The 19,443-nt window shown below is 38.2% G+C and overlaps 1 protein-coding gene across 1 annotated transcript in view; it reads right to left on the reverse strand.

The window, feature by feature from the left end:
* The window catches only part of PCNT (pericentrin), a 97,550-nt gene that overhangs the window by 69,746 nt on the left and 8,361 nt on the right, over positions 1–19,443 (reverse strand). The window contains exons 6-19 of the mRNA XM_009320827.1: positions 19,360–19,383; positions 19,291–19,323; positions 18,900–19,076; positions 17,560–17,815; positions 15,804–15,862; positions 15,452–15,626; positions 13,829–13,965; positions 13,195–13,306; positions 9,828–10,092; positions 9,458–9,545; positions 7,378–7,594; positions 5,708–5,946; positions 2,582–3,057; positions 907–1,483 (exon numbers count right to left, since the gene is read on the reverse strand). Of these exons, the coding sequence (XP_009319102.1) occupies positions 907–1,483; positions 2,582–3,057; positions 5,708–5,946; positions 7,378–7,594; positions 9,458–9,545; positions 9,828–10,092; positions 13,195–13,306; positions 13,829–13,965; positions 15,452–15,626; positions 15,804–15,862; positions 17,560–17,815; positions 18,900–19,076; positions 19,291–19,323; positions 19,360–19,383 (2,835 nt within the window). The remainder of the gene's footprint in view (positions 1–906; positions 1,484–2,581; positions 3,058–5,707; positions 5,947–7,377; positions 7,595–9,457; positions 9,546–9,827; positions 10,093–13,194; positions 13,307–13,828; positions 13,966–15,451; positions 15,627–15,803; positions 15,863–17,559; positions 17,816–18,899; positions 19,077–19,290; positions 19,324–19,359; positions 19,384–19,443) is intronic.

Here is a 19,443-nt window from a genome sequence, read left to right on the forward strand (position 1 = left end):
ACAGCACTCCCCATCAGCACAATATTCAACTTTAGCTTTCTGAAGTTCTTTACACTCAGGAACAATTAAAATGCAGATTTAAGATTAGTTAGCAAAGATAGGACAGAAGAAAAATACCCACCTTTCCTTGCACAAGACCTTCCTCTTAGCCTTTGCGGGCATAGAAACGATATATAATCGTAATTTTGGGAAGTGGGCATGGTGACAGACAAGTGTGAAAAACAGTACATCTCTCCGAAAGGCTCTGAAGTTTTAGCAATGAGCTAAGCCTTCTTACCTCTTTGACTTGGAGAAGTCTTGGGATCATTTTTTAAACATCTGAACTCTGAAAGAGCTCACACCTCTGCTCTATCAAGAGCAAAGCTATGGACTTCTATTAAAGGCCCTAAGACAAGGTTCACTCACCGAAGACCTGCTCCGAAAATCCCATCTGGGACCTTTAGAGATACCTTTCTTCTATTCTTCCCCTCAAGACTGTGCCACTAGGGAGGATCTTTGGATTCCTAGAGATGTAGCTTAACCTACAGAATTACATTTACTTTGTTCTAATCACTTCTGAAGAATTACATAGTAACTCTATCAGGCAGAGAAGTTCTGAGCCACAAAATGGCCCCTCCAATCTGAATTATGTTAAAAATATTTACTTCATTTGTACGTTTTCCACACACTGAGATAGAAAACTCATTAGTCTGAACATTTCGGGGCAGGGGAGGGGGGGGGGAGCGACAGATGGACTTAATTTTCAGCTTCGGTTTCCTACTTCAGCTCACAATATGGCCACACACAAGTGTTAGTACTGGCACAAAGGAGGCTGTAGAAATACACCCCAAGAACAAGGGAAAAGGTGATCCCACACAATGTACCATGAAATTTCACCTTCTATGCCAAGTTTTCTTTCTGACTCACCTTATGAGCTTCTTCTGCTTCAACAGCCATGGCTTTAAGTTTTTCCATATGAACAGTAGCTAGCTCAATTTTCAAATTATTTTGGGAAAGCTGAAGCTCTTCAGCATGCTTTGATTTCAACATCTCTATCTCCTGAACCAAGCGTGCTTGATCCATTTTATCCCTTTCATGGAGCTGTTCTGTGTGCTGAAGCTGTAGCTTCTCAAGAGCCTGACTGTGTTCATCTCTTATATTCTGAATTTCAGATAGGTAGGACGACTCCAAGGAATCCAGATTTGATAAGTGTTTAGCCTCCAGCTCATCAATTTGTGCCTGATTCTTTGTCTGTAGTTCAGCAACACAAGCTTCAAGCTGAATCTGCTGTTTACTTTCTAGTGTAGATTTAAGTGTCTCAATTTCAGCTTGGTGCTTTGTCTGAAACTCAGCTGTAAGAGACAAAATTTGCTGCTTATGCTTCTCCTGTAACTGCTGACTTTGGAGTTCCAGCTCATCAACATGTTTCTTTTTCAGCTCTTGGAGAAGAATCTCTTGCTCAGTTGTGAATTTCTGAGTCATAGCTTTGCGTTCCTCTATAAACCTGTATTATTTCCAAGAAAGTTGAGAATATTGTCAAAAAGACACTTTTTTTTAAAATAATAATTGAAATAATAAATAAAAACTAAAGAAAAATAAGTAGGCCGTACAAATTTTACTTTATGTTTCAAATACAGAACTAATTCAAAGCAAGCCACAAAGATGATTTCATAGCCACATAATTAAAGGCTTATGCAATGTCACTTGGTAGTATCTGCTTATTAATAGGTAGACTGGAACCGCTATTAAATTACTCACTAATACAGAGCAATGTACAAACATTGTTCTCTGTTTGAGAAAATACTGCCACATGAGAGTATCTAGGACATAGTATATACATAGTCTACATTTCAAATGTGTTGTCTGCAAGTGAACGAACTGTCAAAGAAACATCTCTAAAAGCATCTGGTTAAGACCAAGACAAAACCACTGTGGAAGTGTATGTGGGATACTTGGGGGCTCCTCCAAAACCACCTATGAGCGTATGTTTGGGGAGGAAAGAAGGGATAAATTTGAAGCAATGCATGGAAATACAAATACGTAGTTGTTAGAATATTTCCTTTAATACACTAAAAACAATGGAGGTAGGAAGGGGAGGAAAACCTGAGCAGTTACAACCTTCATGTCTAACCAGAACTGAAGAATACCATATGCAGCCCATCAACCTCAGCATTCAGTGGATAACACAAGCTTCATTCACCTGGAAAAGCTTGCTCAAATTCATTTGAATTGTTTGAAAACACTTGAAGATATTTAGAGAATTTTTCTACTCACATGTCCTGTAACACTTCCCCTCCTCCAAGGCTATTATACAATTTTCAGCTACGTGTTGTATTCTTAACTGTAACAAGTAGAACTTGACTACGCTTCATTTGATTTGCTAGACTAGATTAAATGCATTTACATGAAGAAAAATTCTATGGTAAACCATAATGGACAGCATTACTGTTCCTTGGGAGAGTAAGCTTTACATATATAAGTTAGTTGGTGCCATCAAGTGACAAACCTACATCACTATGACTCATTAAGTTTAAAATAAGAAAAAGTAACAATAACAATGACTGAACTGATAAGTGAAAGTCCTCAAATACTCAGGACTTACTTGTTTTGTGCTTCCATAAGTTTCCGTGCACATTCTTCCTGCAGACAAAGTGTGGCCTTTTCCATTTCTTTTGCCATGAGCGCTTTGGCTGCCTGCAGGTCGCGGTCATATTGCTCCTGAGATTTCTGCATAGCCTGTGCACTTGCAAGGCTGTCCTCTAGTTGCTGCAAGTTGTTTTGCTGCTCTTTTACCAACTTCTCCAATTCTAGAATTTTGGCAGCTTGGTGATCTTGACGTTGCTTCATTTCAGCTTCACGAAGTTCAAACTCCTTTTGTAAATTCTGCTTCTCATATTCCGCTCTGTTTTGCAGTTCTATACGCAACAACGATAACTTCTCTTCTGATTGGATTCTCTGGTCCTCGCTTTCACATTTCCATTTCTTCTCTTTTTCTTTGTACATAGTCTCTATTTTCTGGATTTCTTCTTTGGCTTCCCTTAATTTATTCTTGTGATCCTCAGCAATTTTATATTTTACCTGCAAACACAGTTATGAAAAAATGCATAAAATACCAAAACCAAACTGAAGTGCGTGAAGTGAATGTTCTCAGGCATTTAAGGTCTTGGAGAGATTCAATTCTTGCAGTGAAGTCACCCTTCCAAATAAAAATAAGGCTGAAATGTGAATTTATAGGTACTTGAATTCAACACACTATTAAGAATTAACTGGGGTTGAAGAAAAAAAAATCAAGGGAAAATTCTAGAATTCACATGGTACTCTGTTGTTTTCTCTTGGGGCCACTTTTCTTCATTTCAGGAGTTCGACTTATAAAGCTATGGGCACCTTAGGTAGTTATATTAGGCATGATCAAAAATCTCTTCTAAACCTCTTCTCTCTTTATATGTTCCAAGGGTATTTCATATGCAGTGTCCAAGACCACAATCTCGTACATAGCATAAAAGCAACATAAAAAGCATGTAGCACAAAAACAGAAGCCAAAGCACCAAATGATTGCTCAATGACAAGAGGGAAAAAAAAGACTCTCAAAATACACTAAAGGTAAACAGGTAAACAAATAAATAGTAAACTAAGGAAACAACAGGGTCATCTCTTAAAAGAAAATTAAAAGCTAATAAGAGATCACATAGGAGCATCAGTATGAAGTATACTCAGTTTTCACTTGGAAGGTTTGTTTTGAACAAATATTTAAATATGCATTTATGCTACAACCTAAATAAAGAGGCAGAATAGAAATGCAAAAAGCCCAGATTTTGATTAACGCACAATCCAAGAAAACTTGGGGGGGCGGGGCACAGGAAATATAGAGGTAATTGAGGAAATTGGTTCACTCTGTTTCTGAGAGTGAGAGACCAGAAGGCAAACAAAATGTGTTTCCAGACAGTGGATCAGCATGCAGTACAGGCTCATTTCAAACACTGCATTCTGTATATACTTATCTTCTACCCAGCCAGTAGTGCCACAAAAAAAAATACTGCAGGTAGTAGGAGTAAACTAGCAGTACTGAAATGTTAGTTTCAGGACTACGTCATAAGTTCATTTAACTTAATTTGTGACACATGTTACAATCTTAAACTTTAAAACCCTTTTCTCAGTTCTCCTTGCTACCTACAAACAGTCTGCAACTGTTTTCTCTGGCCCTCCCCACCAGTTTTTAAGTCTGGAAAAGGATATACATACCTCTCTCTCTTTAAAAAGGGAGGAAAGGAGGACTTGAGAAATGAGAGCTTCATCCATCTAATTCTCATAAGCATTCAAATATTGGAACAAACTAAATAATGAATTAACATCCAATCTAAGTTTATCCTCAGATGGGACAGCTGATTTAACAGGTAAGAGGGAAGGTACCAGATGCGATTCTTTCACCTCTAAGACTTTGACAGTGAAGGTGTAAGAGCTACATCAAAGCAAAGCAAAAGCAGAAATCTGTTGTCCGATTCTTTCTTCTTCCCTCAAAGTGGTCTGAAAAATTTTTCCTGGTTATTTGCTTCAAAAGACAGTCCTATCAAAACCAGCAATTTCTTAGAGGGGACCCATTCAGCAGAGGGGCTTTTTCCATCTGCCACAGTGCTTTCTGCTGAATTCTCCATTACCACATGACAGTATGGAAGTGCACCATGTTACTTTTGCACCGGGACACTACGATGTGCTGCAGGGAGATGTTGAGGATGAGGACCTATATTGGAGTGGTATACATATGCTTAACCCGCATCAATATAGAAGGTGGACCGGATCAACCCTTGAAGCACCTGCCTTCCCACACTATCTTTGCTCTTAAAGAAGAGTTCATCTTAAAGCAGACAAACTAAGCGTTTAACACTAAAGTGCTCTGAACTTTAAATGGACTTGCATGGATACACATGTATTTGTGTATATCCATGCAAGTCCATTTAAAGCTGAAGCTACTATCACTAAACTAGGCACATTTAAAGGTGTGTTGTAAGTGTTGATTATTATTTTTTATTGAATCTATATTTTGTGTTTGTTAGTGAATGAGTAAATATAAGAACATTTTGATTAATCTTTATGTTAACGCCGTGTAGGGGTTGCTGCTGTGTTATTAATCTTCATGTTAGCGTTATGTAAGGGGTTGTTGTGTTAGTCGCTGAACCATGTTAACCTTACCTTTAAGTCTTCAGAGTGCGACCAGGCCACTTAGGCCTCATTGTATATGGGATGACTTATTTGAGAACTTGACATGGTAGATGAATGAATATTGAGTTAACTTGACAGCAAAATTTATCTTAAGGTAACCTGAAGTGAACTGTCCTCATTATTATACTAAAAAAACACAGCCACAGGTCAAGAAGACCCTTGCCCAGGTGAAGACCCTTCCCCTGCGCAAGCGTAGTAACAGAAGAGAACGACACAGCAGATATTATAATTATATGTAAATCACTAACCAATCATTGTAATTGGGAGTGTTTTACCTTGTAATTTTTGTGTATAAATGTAACGGTGATCTAGCCTTAGGTGTGCTTGATTTGTGGAAATTCCACCTTGCACCCAGCGCTGCAATAAAGAATGCCTGCTTTCTAAAACTCTAAATTGAGTCTTAGAGAGTTCTTCATCTGCCGATTTACGGTAACAAGTGCTGCTTCCCCTTGGCCTTCCCAACAGATCTGAGCTTGCCCAACTCTATACAAAACAATACTGTAATACGAATTACCTTTTCCATTTCCTCTTTCAGATGCTTTTCATTCTGCACAGAAAAGTCTTTTTGTTTAGTAATCTCTTCCTTTAAATGCTTTATTTCATCTGAAAGCTCGGCAATACGCTGTTTCTCAGAGTGGAGGAGAGAGAGTTTAGCTTTGTGCTCTTCCTCCAGCGCAGACACTCGCTCAGCCACCTCCATTTCAACTTGACGTGCTGCATCTTGAGCACTCTGTAGGCGCAGTTTGGTGATTTCTGAAAAGAAAAAACAAAACAAATAAAAAAAGACATTCTGGAATTTATTTTCTTTTAACAGGTCCTATTAATGCACAGAAATAAAACTGAACATGGTCAGCTGTGCAGTTTATCAGTAGCCATACTAACTACAGACCAACAAGAATCCCTATCAGGATTATTTTGTACTCTGTTCCGCTTCATCACCATCTTTGAAATTTATCAGTATCAACACACAGAATAATGGGGAAGGATCATGAAACCTGTGGCAGGACCTCCCTCCTACCAGCAACAGCCATAGGAGCTGACTTTCTTTTTGGACAATGTAATGGCAGATTTATGCAAGTTTTATCTCCTCTTTCACACATACTATTTACATAAGGTATTTCCCCAAACAGCAGATAGGACAAAGCTCTAAACATTCTAATTTAAGCAGTTTTGATAAACTGCCTAGTATTAAAAATAAATAAATGAAGATAAGAAATATAACTGCAAATGAAAAAAAAGTTGTACTGATCCTTTTAACCAACATACAGTGGAATATAGTTATAGCCATGTGTGTTATATAGCTAAGTTATGAATGATGAGTTCAAATGTTTGTGTATCATACTGTGCTCCCAGAAAGAGGCTGCAGATACAAGAACTGCCATGATCCCTTACCTGCACCTCAACAATATATGCATTTAATATTGAATTAGTACAAGGCAGCATATTTCTATAAGTTACAATTCCAAGAAAAGCAACAACTTAAGAAATTACATAAAGCCATGATCACACAGGAAATCGCATTAAATTTAGCCATAAGAGGAACTTTAACCTGAACCCTACAGCAAAGGATACCTATTACAAATTCTGCTCCCATAAATACTTTCCTCTTTGTTCAAAAAATTCATCCCAATATGTATGCCAACTGGCTGGCAAACACAGCAGGAAAAAGAAATATTAACCTTAAATGAGCAGGGCACTATCAAACCCACAAAAGGAACACAGGTAAAAGAACATAGAACAGAAGTGGGTCTACTCTATGGAATAGAGTGAGAACTGACCTATTTCATGCAAATACAAGAGACATTTAACATAGCTGACAGACAACACTAAGAAATTTTAAAATAAATATTAATTCAGGAATTGACAGTGCCCTTCTAGGCATCAAGAATGGAAATCTGATCAACTCCTTTTAGCAACTGCTCCACAGTTGTAGTAGGTTTTACTACAGAATAATCAACTTCAGGTCACCACATCTTTGGAAGTGCAACTCAACATGCCCATAAGAGTCAAAAAGCAAAGTGCTTGATGACAGGGATTAACACATGTTAAGTGTTCCCTACAGTTTAGAGTAAACTAATAACAAACTGAAGGACTTCTTCAGATAGGCCTTTAAATATTTAAAGAAAAATATAAGCCACACAAGCAGCTTACCATTTTACTTCCCAGTCTGTCAGCTCATCTTACCTTTAATATGTTCTTCTGAAAGTCGGGCACGGAGCTGCTCCAATTCTAAACAATGCTTTCTTTTCATTTCCTCAATTTCTGTTATATATTTGTCTGACAGATCCATCTTCATTTTCATTAGGTCCTCCTTATATTGAAGTGCAAGGGAAGACCTTAAGGAATCTAATTCATGCCTGTGTTGTTCTTTAAGTTGTACCTGCAAACAGGCAAGTTTTTCCTACATAAGAAATGGGTTAGAAAGACATCTTCAGTTTTGAAGAAACCATGCTGAGAATCTTTCAATGAGAGCACTACATGAATTGCACTATAATGCACGTGCTTGACACATATATATCTGGCTTCCAAAAACCCTGCTGGTTTTCCTCTGTTCCTGCCACTCCATCTGCTACTAGAGCAGCGGAGCCCCTCGAAGTAGAATCATAGAATCATTTAGGTTGGAAAAGACCTTTAAGATCATCAAGTCCAACTGTAAACCTAACACTGCCAAATCCACCACTAAACCATGTCCCTAAGTGCTGTCTTAATGTCCTAGTTTCAGCAGCGATAGAGTTAATTTCCTTCCTAGTAGCTGGTACAGTGCTGTGCTTTGGATTTAGGGTGAGAACAATGTTGATAACACATTGATGTTTTCAGTTGTTGCTGGGTAGTGCTTACACTAGTCAAGGACTTTTCAGTTTCCCATGCTCTACCAACTGAGAAGGCTGGAGGAACACAAGAAGCTGGGAGGGGGCACAGCCAGGACAGCTGACCCAAACTGGCCAATGGGATATCCCATACCATGTGACATTCCATACCATGTGACATCATGCTCAGTATATAAAAGCTGGGGGAAGAAGAAGGAAGGGGGGAATGTTTGGAGTGGTGCTGTTTGTCTTCCCAAGTCACCGTTACGCGTGAGGGAGCCCTGCTTTCCTGGAGACAGCTGAACATCTGCCTGCCGATGGGAAGTAGTGAATTAATTCCTTTGTTTTGCTTGGCTTGCGTGCGTGACTGTTGCTCTACCTATTAAACTGTTTTTATCTCAACCCACGAGTTTTCTCACTTTTACCCTTCCAATTCTCTCCCCCATCCCACTGGTGGGGGGGGGAGCGAGCGGCTGCGTGGTGCTCAGTTGCCAACTGGGGTTAAACCACGACACTTAATGTACTTCCAATAGGGAAACAGGGTGAGTAAGAACAAAATAGACTCCAAAAAATCTGTATATTAGAATCTTTTGAGTAAAAAAAAAGTAGATACACTCTGGAAACATGTCACAAGGCAGATCTGAGTTTCAGGAGCTGCTTGAAAGTATAATAGAGGGGGAAGTCCCACACGCATCTGGGTGGAGAAACTAATCAACTCTCAACACTGAGGAGACCCCCCTCTACGCACCACAGAACTTAGAAGTTATGTTCTATGAATGCAGTTTCATACTCAGCTAGGTAACAAATAGCAGCAAGAAAAAAAGCATTATGTATACACTTCTCATTTAGAACTCATACGTTTTTTGTGTGATTTACTAATGAAATTGAGCTCATGCTGTCTTGTGTATGTCTTGTCTGCTTGTCATTCCCTCACTAAAAAAGTTACTTTTTATAATTGATTTTAAAAAATAAAAATCTAAAGCAAAAAAAAAGGAAATTCCTTTTTGAAACTCTTAGTCATCTTCAAATAAGTTGAGTAAAGTAGTCAAGATCTTAAATTACAACAAGGTACATGAAAATAAGTGCATAAATAGAAGAACCAAATTTGCATCTCCACTTGAAAAGAACAGCCAGCCATAAAAGGCACAATTACTACAGAAGCTATAGAGAAGAGAAACACCATGAATTCTGCACTTGTGTGGAAAAGCTTTGATAAGCTCCTTACTAGGCACAGGATAACTCAAACAGAGGACACAAAATTACAGAACACCATGTTTCATCTGTTCTGCTAGTCTGAGAACTATTTAAAGTTGGTAATTTACAATATACTTGTCAAAAACAATTAAGCCTTAATAAATGTCTCAAATTAACTCTTTGCTAAGAGCTAGGAATCAGACATCAATTTTCATACAGGTCATGTAAAGATCAGTAGAACTTTAATATATCAAAAATACTACCTGATGTTGTTCCAGCTGTTGATTTAGCTGACCAAGCGTATCCCTTCTCTCTTTCTCAACAGTCTCTTCAAAAACTGTGACAGAAGAACTGAGAAGAGGGTTTTAAAGTTTAATTTCTGACACATGTTACAATCATAAGTTAAATAAACTTGCTGACTTATGATGTGATACTGAAAGTAGGCACAGAGCAACTATAACAACTGCTCAGGACTGCGCACTCATAACTTCCATCGCTGTCTTTCTAACTGCAGACCACCTAATGCCCAAACCCAATATACTTAGATGCTAACATCATCTTGTATATTAAAAACAAAAAATTATATGGAAGCATGCTGTCATAACATGAGATGAAAGGAAAAGAACAGATCACCTGATGTCCCCTTCTGGATCTTGACTCACTTCTAACTCTGACAGTGAATATTCCTTCAGTTCTTGCAGTCTCTGATGCAGCAAAGTCAATTCTTCTCTGTAGTTTTCTTCTGCACCTTTTAACTTCTTTTCAAAATAAAGTCTCAGCTGTTCCAATTCAGTTTCATGCTCACTTTTTCTTTGCTGACGCTGCTGTTCAAATTCTTGTTTTAAACGCTCTATTTCTTCCACCCGTGATGCACGAGCCAGGAGCTGCTCTTTTAGCTCTGGAATGGAGGCAAAACCAACACAGGTACTCAGAAATATATATCTTTAGGCTAAGTCATTCTGTGAAGATCAGCCACATTTTAGTTGTTGAGATAGCAGTAAAATGTTATCCCACAAGCTATATAAGAAAATGAACTTCTGAAAGACGGAACGTTCCTTCCTTAGAAGACAGTAAAACCATGTTCTCCGTTTACCCTGCATTCAGAGAAACCATCCTCATGACAAGAATCAAAACTATCAACAGTCTGTTAGCCCTCCTTGTTTCCTTGTGCTTCAGCTCTGGACTAGTGATATGCAGAGTCCTGCAATACTGCTTAATCTTCACACCTGCTTGTTGTAGCAACCAGAAGTAATAATTTAGTCAAGAACATTTAATTTGCTCCAGGGAAAACTACCCAACAAACAAAAATAACTTTAGCACAAACTATGCAGAAAAACAATATCACGAGAAAGAAAAAGTAAAATCAATTCTGGATTCTTTCAGTGATGGTTTGGCTATCCATCATTAGCTCAAGCAGAGGCTAAATTCATTGAATTAAAAAGAAGCACCCAACAAAAAAAAAAAAAAAAAAAGAATGCAGTAGAAAACGGCGATCAAGGCTGGTTCAGCAAGCTACCCTCCTTTCAGGCAGTGAGAGCAATGGCCAGCATTGATGGGTATTCATGAACTCTGAGATCTTTCTTCCCCACATTCTGTATTAAAGAAGCAGTAACATATCAGGAAGTGAAAAGGTAGGAGAAAAGGACAAAAATCATGAGAGGGAATTAAAAAAGTTTCCCAGATGGCTCAACTTCTCAGATGACTTAAATTAGCTGAATCCCCACAGAATCAACTGAAGATGGAACTGCATTTCAAGAAGAAAGAACTTGGAGAAAAGCATCTGCTTACGTTACGCAAGAAGGAAAACTTCAGAAACATTTATGGAAACAGAGGATGCCACCCAGGAAGAAACACAGCTGATTGTCACGGTGTGTTTTTGTGTAGCAAACCAGAAAATGCACACTTGGCATGAAAAATTCTCACAATGAACATGCAAACACAAAGAATAAGGGAAGGAAGTACACGGCTCAAGCCTGCTTCCAAAGCGAGTAGTTGCCAAGCATGGGGACCAGAGGAATCAAGTGACAAGCAGGGACTAGTAACACCATCAATGGGATAGGCAAGGGAAGTCCAATCTGGCATGGGTAGGTTTTCCCTAACCAGCAAAGTCTGCCGGCACAAAATAAACACAGAAGAGTGTTTAACAGTTTTGAACTGGCATGTCACTCTTACATCAGAGCAGCAATCCCATCATCCAGCTGCTATGTTTTGAATCCACCACCCCGAGTCCTCAAACCAATCCAAATGCATTGTCAAATGATCACTCAAGTGAAGAAAAGCAGAATAAAGCAAAACACCTTTAAGATCTTACACACCAAAAGAGAGATCCTCACCTGGACCATGGGCTTGCATTCTAGTCTCACCGTCTCAAGCAAGATGAAGAAGAAACAGAAAGGGTCCAAAGAATGGGATTGTGAGTGATTAGAAACATGGAAAGACATTTGAAAGGTTAATAAAGATTAGGGCTACAGAGAGGAAATATAAGAATTCCAGCAAAGACTATAAAGTGCTATCTGTTATAATTCTGTATAATCAAAAGAGAGATCTGAAAAAGTCAAGGTATAGTCTGACTAGATAGAAAAATTATTTATTCAATTTATGACCAAAAAACCAACAAAAAAACCATCCTCACAAAACCCTATTATACTTCAAAAGCTATTTACAGTTATATTATTTAGAAAATGCATTTAAAACAAAAGGCAAGTGTAGTATGCTTCAACTACCCCAGCGGAAGTAAAGAACGCCACCTAGTGTTACAGTCTCGATACAAAGTGAACACACACAGTCAAAATTAAAAAAAGCTAGAGACCATGACGTTATTTTTCCAAAATTTGTTCTTTCATGCATTTTACATCTGTTTGCGTACACACATCTGAGACATGTTCTACTTCATTTCAACCAAAAATGTGTGTCATCTCCGATCACTATACTGTAAAGTTGACTGTTTCAATTAATATACCTAAATCTTGAATCAGATATCTTAAGATATATAAGCATACGATGTAAGATTTCATCCAGTCATTATTTTCTCTCAAGGTTTAAAACTTTTTCGTAAGTTTAATGCAGATACATGTAAGACCAATTAAAAAAAAAAAAAAACAACAAAAAACCCAAAACTGTTCACGTTTAATTGCTGTGCACATTTTCCTTTTTTTATGTAAAAAGTAGGTTATTTTTAGCCTTACAGAAAAACAACATTATCATTCATTCTGATTTCAGAAGTATCACCTGAATGTTTTTATTTTATTTTTAAACTAGAGATATCTTTAACCTGGGGCTTTTCTATATTTAAGAATTAAAAGTCTTTCAGAAGATGGTGAATCTCCATTTTGAGTGCCAATGAAAAAGCATTTTATTTAACTCACCTCAAAACTGAAAGTGGAAAAAAAAAGCCATTTCTACTTCAAGATATAACCTAATAACACAGTTTTAAAATATTTCTGCCTTTTTTTTTTTTAAGCAGACTGATCTCTTCATTATCTCCAAATCAAAGAAAATAGCTGCAATAAAACACTAAGTCATAAACAAAGCAGTGAGCTTTACTGTCTACCTACGATTAACAGTTTTCTCAGGTGAATTCACATCCACTTACATACTGAATAAAAATAGGAGCATGTTACTGTATTGACCAGCATTTTCTCCATTTTTTAACTACATTATACTTAATTTGACATTGCAATGAAAAATGTTTGTTTTCCACTAAAGATTTTTATATGGTGCAGGAACAGAGTGGGAAGGGAAAGGAAAGCAACAGGAGTGAGCTTTTCTCCACAGCCATACCATGGTTTTTGACACTGCAGAACCAACTAGTCATCTGACACTGACTCACCTCTCACTTCAGAAACATATCATGCACCCAAGTCACAAGGGTACAACCCACTGACACTTCTGTGACCTACCTGTGTTTTTCTGGTACACAATTAAAAGTATTTTGTGTCAATAATGCACACTTCTATATGAAGAAGAGGCAAAAAATGAAATGCATCAGTTTTGAACATACCGCTTAGCTCTTGCCGATTTGCTCGGGTACTGTTGAGCTGAGACCAAAGCTGCCTGATTTCTTCTTGTGACCGAGTCTTGAGTTCTTCATGCATGACCTGAAGTTTCTCCAGCTATGGAAGACATGTTAAAAAACAAAAAACCCAACTTTTTAAAACAATTTTGTCCTAATTGCTTATTTTATATGCAACAGACAGTTCTGTCACAAATAGGTGGAAACACTTAGTGACAACCAGACTCTCTGCTCCTGACCCAGGCTATCAGAGATACTGAGTAGCACTTAACTATTAGACCCACTCCTCTAAGAGAGAGGAATTTGTTCCTGATGCCTTATTTATCATCACTGGCAAAAATAAAGTATTAGCTAGATAAAAACGAAACACAAGAACCAGAAAATTAAGCATATGAATACAGAGAAAGAAACAGCACCAAGTGGCACAAAGGCAATTGCATTCAAAAGATTTTGAACCACTATAGAAAATCCCAGAGTATTTACCTACTTCATGAGAGGCATTTTAGTTTTTCAGTAAAATCCCTAAATACAAACAAATCACCCAAACGATACATCTATGGTCTAGTTTTTGTTATATAGAGAGTAATCAACCACTCAAAATGAGTAAAGAAGTCTTATTTACCTCCTTCTGAAGATTCTGTTCTTTTTCTTGGCTTTTCATCTTCATATCTTCTAGGAGTTGGTTATGTTCAGTCTGCAGCTGTTCTTGTAATTTTGTAATGTCTAACTGGTTTTGCTTCTCCAATTCTATACATTTTACTAAAATTAAAAATTAGTTCTGTTATACCACCATTCTGGTTACTGAACAACCTGTACAACTTTTGTGCAACTGAAGTAGAAATGCATGCCTCTAGACTAGAATGCTAGCTTACAGGGAATCACAAAAATACTTGAATAGTAAAGTATTTGAAAGTCAAACATTTCCACACAGTGCTTCCTAGTTCTCTGCGTCCCACACTGTTAGCCAAGAGGTAACCTGCTCTCTGCATACATGAACAAGCATCCTGAACTAGAAGCACACATATTTGGACAGGGAATCAAGTATTTCTTCATGGCCTACAAACACAAAATTTCTCCTACGACCACACTCAGCAGTACACAGTAGAAGAGATGAACAGGAAGGACTAGGAAAGCTCATGCCAAGTACGCTCTGCCTCGGCACTGAGCGCTCTGAACCCTGTAGACTTGCTACTACCTCGTTTGGTCAACAAATCTTGACCTGCCCAGAAAGAATCTCCGATTAAGTGACCGCATTTCAGCCACAGTGAGCTGCAAGAGGTGCACATTATCCTCACAGAACAGACTTTAAAGGTACAGGTTCAGGGAAATCTAGCAAAGCCAGTGCAGGCCGGGAAGAATAAGCCATTGCTACAAACACGTCCTCGCAGCAGCCAAAGGCGAGCCAAACACTGTGAAAGCATCTGACCCTTGGCAGGTCAAAAAGGTTACTCTTGAATTCTCAAACCTGGTCTTGCTGCCTGCCAGCCAGCATCATCCAGTACCCTTAACACTGCACTTCCATTTTTTTGGAGAGAGTATTATTTCCCATGTCTCTCACCTGCATAGTGCCTCAGAGGCTAGGCAACCCAACTAGCTCTCTTCACTTTCATGGCACACCGCATCTCGTGGCTCCTTTTTCATGCCATCACTGACAGCAAATCTGACATTATTGTACCAGTCAGCCACTGACAAATGTGTCAGATTTGAGACCTACACGAACTTTTCATAGTCCTATCTCCTATCTGCACCTCAGCAAAAGACATAAATAGGTGTACCTGGCTAGGTACTCATCCAGATTTCATTTTTCAAGTTAATGAAAACTCCAGTTACAGTAGTCTCAAAAACGTCACTTCCAGAACAGTATTTAAAAAAGCTACCGTTCCATTAAGCTTCAACTATTCATAGTCCAAACCTGATTTTTTTATTAGGAGAAGCTTCTATTGATATTAATCGGATGAAAAGCCGGTTTTCATCTGGAAGCAAACCAGCACCTCCCTTTAATACACTTGAAGGAAAACATAGTCTATCTCATTTTGTGGTAGTCAAAATGCATCACAACTAACTAGGCTTTAAACGATTTTTCATTTGCGTCCTGTTTTCTAGACAGTCTCATGCCATCTACCCAGTTTTTAAGTAAGAGTAATGGACGTATCTTGTATTTGCTTTTTATACAGGTACTAAAAACACTTAGTTAGCTTTTCCATTGTTCAATAAAGACAACTGCTTCCCAGACCATAGCACTTACTTTTAGACTGTTCGTTCTCAAGAGAAAGAAGCCCCAGCTCTGCTTTGACTTTTTCTAATTCCATTTCCAGAGTTTTCTGCAGTTCCACCATTTCAGTCTGATGTTTTTCAGACAGCTCTTCACATGTGCTTTTTAAATGCATCTCGGACTCCAACTGCCAGTCTTGTTTGAGAATCTAAGAGAGCAAGACATGCATTATTAAAGCAAACACATTTAGTAAATTAGTACTTTTTTTCTCCTCCATTTATTTGTCCTCTACAATAAATGTGTAGTATTAGACATGGAGCTTCTACCAGCTCTAGTTTACTGAAAGGAGTTTTACTTTTTCTTGCATGAAGAACAGAATTTGTACCTCTAGTGCCTGGATACGTTTCTCTTCCATTTCCAATTCTATTTTCTTCCTCTGATCAACTGTGAAATAAAATACTACTTATTAATAAATTTACATAAAATGTTATGATTAAATAACAAGTAGAAATATGGATGAGATTACCATTTTCAGCATCAAACTCAGGGCTTAAATAGGTAGGCAGGCAGCAGTGTAAGGTACTGGGTTCTATCCAAATCTGCTGCTATGCTATTATCCCAGTAATTCACGTTCATTTTAGAAAATAAGCATCTAGCGGTTACAACTGCAAAGACAACCCTGAAGGTTAAGTTCAGCTTAATTAGCAAAGGAAAGTCTGCTTAAATCTACAGAGAGCATGACACTAAAAAAAAAAACCAACCCCACACCTCAAAACCGAAAAACCACCTTTATTCCTAAAGATATCCTAATTTATATCCTAAAGATATAAATTCAATGTCATTTTAGATGCTAGCATTTCACTGCATATCACTATTAAGTGTTTGAATCATCTCTATCTCCAGAGACACAGCAAAAGAGTAGCAGGCAGCAGCAGCAAGGAGGAAACTCTTTTCAAATTTCTTCTAAAAATGCCTAGGAAACAGGCTGCAAGACAGATGCTATTATCTGCTCAAGTACTACTGACACCAACGGCTTCTTCCTACTCAGCTCCTCCCCAGATTCATTCCAACTCTTTGTTCAGCACCTGTCTTGATCTGTCAGAACCCTGTAAAGGCCTATCAGTCCCCTTCTCACAGCTTCAAAGTACTGTTGCCTTAGCTTACAACCTTATTTCAAGTCTTTCAGTGGGAAATGAGAAGTCAGAGACTAAGATGGTGCCAGCTACCCAGCTAATGGTCCAGTAGAGGAAGAAATATCATCTAAGTTACAAGACAGTGTCCCAGCACTCAAGTGGCTTGGGTCTTGCCCAGTCATCACCTTCCTGAAGAGAAATGTCTTTCCTCTAGCCCGTCAGGTAACAGTATCCAGAACTCCCCACCAGGTCTCCTGCATCACCTGATTCCAGATTCTCCTTCTCAGCCCCTACATTCAAGCAGTCGTAAGTGGTTATGTTCATATTAAGTTATATTGCCAAAACACATGTAAACAGCATTGATCTTAAGAACTGCATCCAGACCTCCTCCTGCTCCCAAATCCCACCATGCCATCAGTTCACTATATTACTGGTGGTAACAAATGGTTTCCTACTCTCGGGTCAAAAAGACACAGCCCTAAAACATTCTCTTCCTCTCAGGGAAGGATAACTAAAGGAATGGTTCCTAAACTTCTTCAGTGAATTGCTGCAGGCCTCACCTTTCTCTAGAAATTCCTCAAGCTCTGCCACACAGGTCAGAAATGGTCTCTGGATCTAGGAAGAGGCAAGTGTCCCGAACTATGCCAAGAGAACCGTCAGCAGGCCTTCAGAACTATCAAGCGCAGCTTTCCACTTACTGATGTCAGAATACAACCTTATATCAAACACATCCCAAAGGATACCCAAAATATGCCAAACACCCATATAGTTGAAGAAAAATTAAACTTGGGTCTGCAAAAACTTCATTTTTGCATATATATTATATATGCAAGATATAAACCATGACAACATGCACTCTTGCACATGCCAGTCTAGCTGCTGTCCCTATTCAAGGCAACACCAGCTGTCACTCAAAAGGTCAGCTCTACACCAAGACAGGAACCTGTGGAGGAAGAAAAATACTGATGGGGTTTCAATTTCTGGTCCATTATTCCCAAATTTTAATACCTAGTTCTTGCTGATACTTTGACTTAAGGTCGTCTTTTTCCTTCAGACACTGTTCTTTAATCTTCTCCCACTCCAGCTGATGGCGGCTTTGCAGAATTGCTACCTCTTGAGCACGCTTATCATTGAGCATCTCCCGTAGTTCCACAAGGGCAGTTTCCTTTTCTTTTCTCAAGTTAGACTGTGTAAGTTCAAGCTGGGAGGTGTGCATATTATTTAAGCTTAGGCGTAAAGCTTCCAATTCAAGGCTGTGCAGTGTCTGTAATGGAGAAGAAAAAGGGTTTTTCCCTCCCCTCTAATGAAACGTGTTCACTTTTTTCATGACCAGTTTCAGATTCAATTGCTTTTAACTGTTAAACACATCTAAGTTTTGCCTTTCTGTACTTGGAGAGTGTTTCTTCATGGCAGGGACAGAACCCTGAAAATAAGCTGACTTTTGTTACAATGAGATTTGCGTAACATTTTCAGTGCGAAGTAAAAGGCTTTCCTTACCTGTCTCTTAAGTTCATCTCCTACCAAATACATCGCATCTGTCTACTTCCTCACAATGTCATCAGAGCAGAACACAAGCTCACCCCAACCTTTCACTGTCTATTAAAAAGATTCCTTATATTTGCTATCGGTTATAGTTTGTTAAAAAGCAAAATTCTGAAGCGGTATTGGGAAAGTGGAAATAAAATTCACCATGACTCATTAAAAAAAAAGTGAGGAATATCCAACAGTTAGAAATGACAGCTAAAATACACAACCAAACTTTTCAATTCTTAAAGAAACTAAGCAGTACACCAACACCTTGTAATTAGACCTAACACTAGATATATTCTTTCCATTTCTACTTTGCATTTAGTGGAAGTGTTCAAAAACCCAGTAAATATTTAAAGGAAAAAGTCAGGTTTACATACCTAAGTTTAGCACAAAAGCATTTCTAATTACATTAGTAGGAAAATTAAGAAGTGAGAGGGGTTCAGTATATTTTATGATTTTTTTAATTAATTTTTAATTAATTTTATTAATTTTTGTTAAACATATCAAGACATGAAAAATGACAAAGTTTTTTTAGGTTGTTTGGGTTTTTTTGTTGTGGGGTTTGGTTGTTGTTTTTTTTTAAACCCATCAATTTAAGCACCCCGTTTTCTTCAGAATTAATGTTAACATAATTGCAGTGAGGATCCTGGAGAGCTCCTGTAGAAAGTATCTACTACCACCCACCAAGGGAACACCCCTAATTCTTCAACTGCAGCACTACATAAAAGAGCACACATAGTATACACAAAAATCAAGGACCCTTCTCTTTGCAACAGCCAGGTAACCACTACAGTAATTACTGTGTTTCTTTATTTTACCTGTGATTGGAGCTGAGCTTGCTCAATCTCTGCTTTGTGTGTGGCTGCCATTTGCTGTCGAAGTTCATCCAACAGGTGCTGCTGCTCTTTATTTAGTTCAGCACAGAGCTTCTCCATTTCCTTTTCATGTTTAGTAATCAGTTCAGAGATTTCACGATCATGCTCTCGTTCATGTACCTGCAGAGAAACGAGCTTTCTTCAAAATATGGTTAGTTAGCCCCCTGATAAATTATTGAGTCAGAATTCTCCCCTCCTCCTGACCCCAAATCAAAGACACCATGGAAAAAACAATTAATAGATTTTTGCATCTCTAAAACATTTATACTGCTTAAATGACAAACACCACAAAATGAGGGTTTTTTTCTGAAATAAGCCCAATTACAGAATTTACCTTTTTTATTAAAGCAATCTGTTCCTTCCTTTCTTCTTCCAACTTCTGCTGGTTTTCCACTTTATCTTTTATTTCAGCATTTAATTCTTCTATCTGAAAACAGGCATACACAAACATTTGCAATTACTACCTTAAGCATTCTGAAATCCCAAG

This window comes from Pygoscelis adeliae, unplaced genomic scaffold (assembly GCF_000699105.1).
Source record: "Pygoscelis adeliae isolate BGI_AS28 unplaced genomic scaffold, ASM69910v1 Scaffold63, whole genome shotgun sequence".
NCBI classification, from domain to species: domain Eukaryota; kingdom Metazoa; phylum Chordata; class Aves; order Sphenisciformes; family Spheniscidae; genus Pygoscelis; species Pygoscelis adeliae.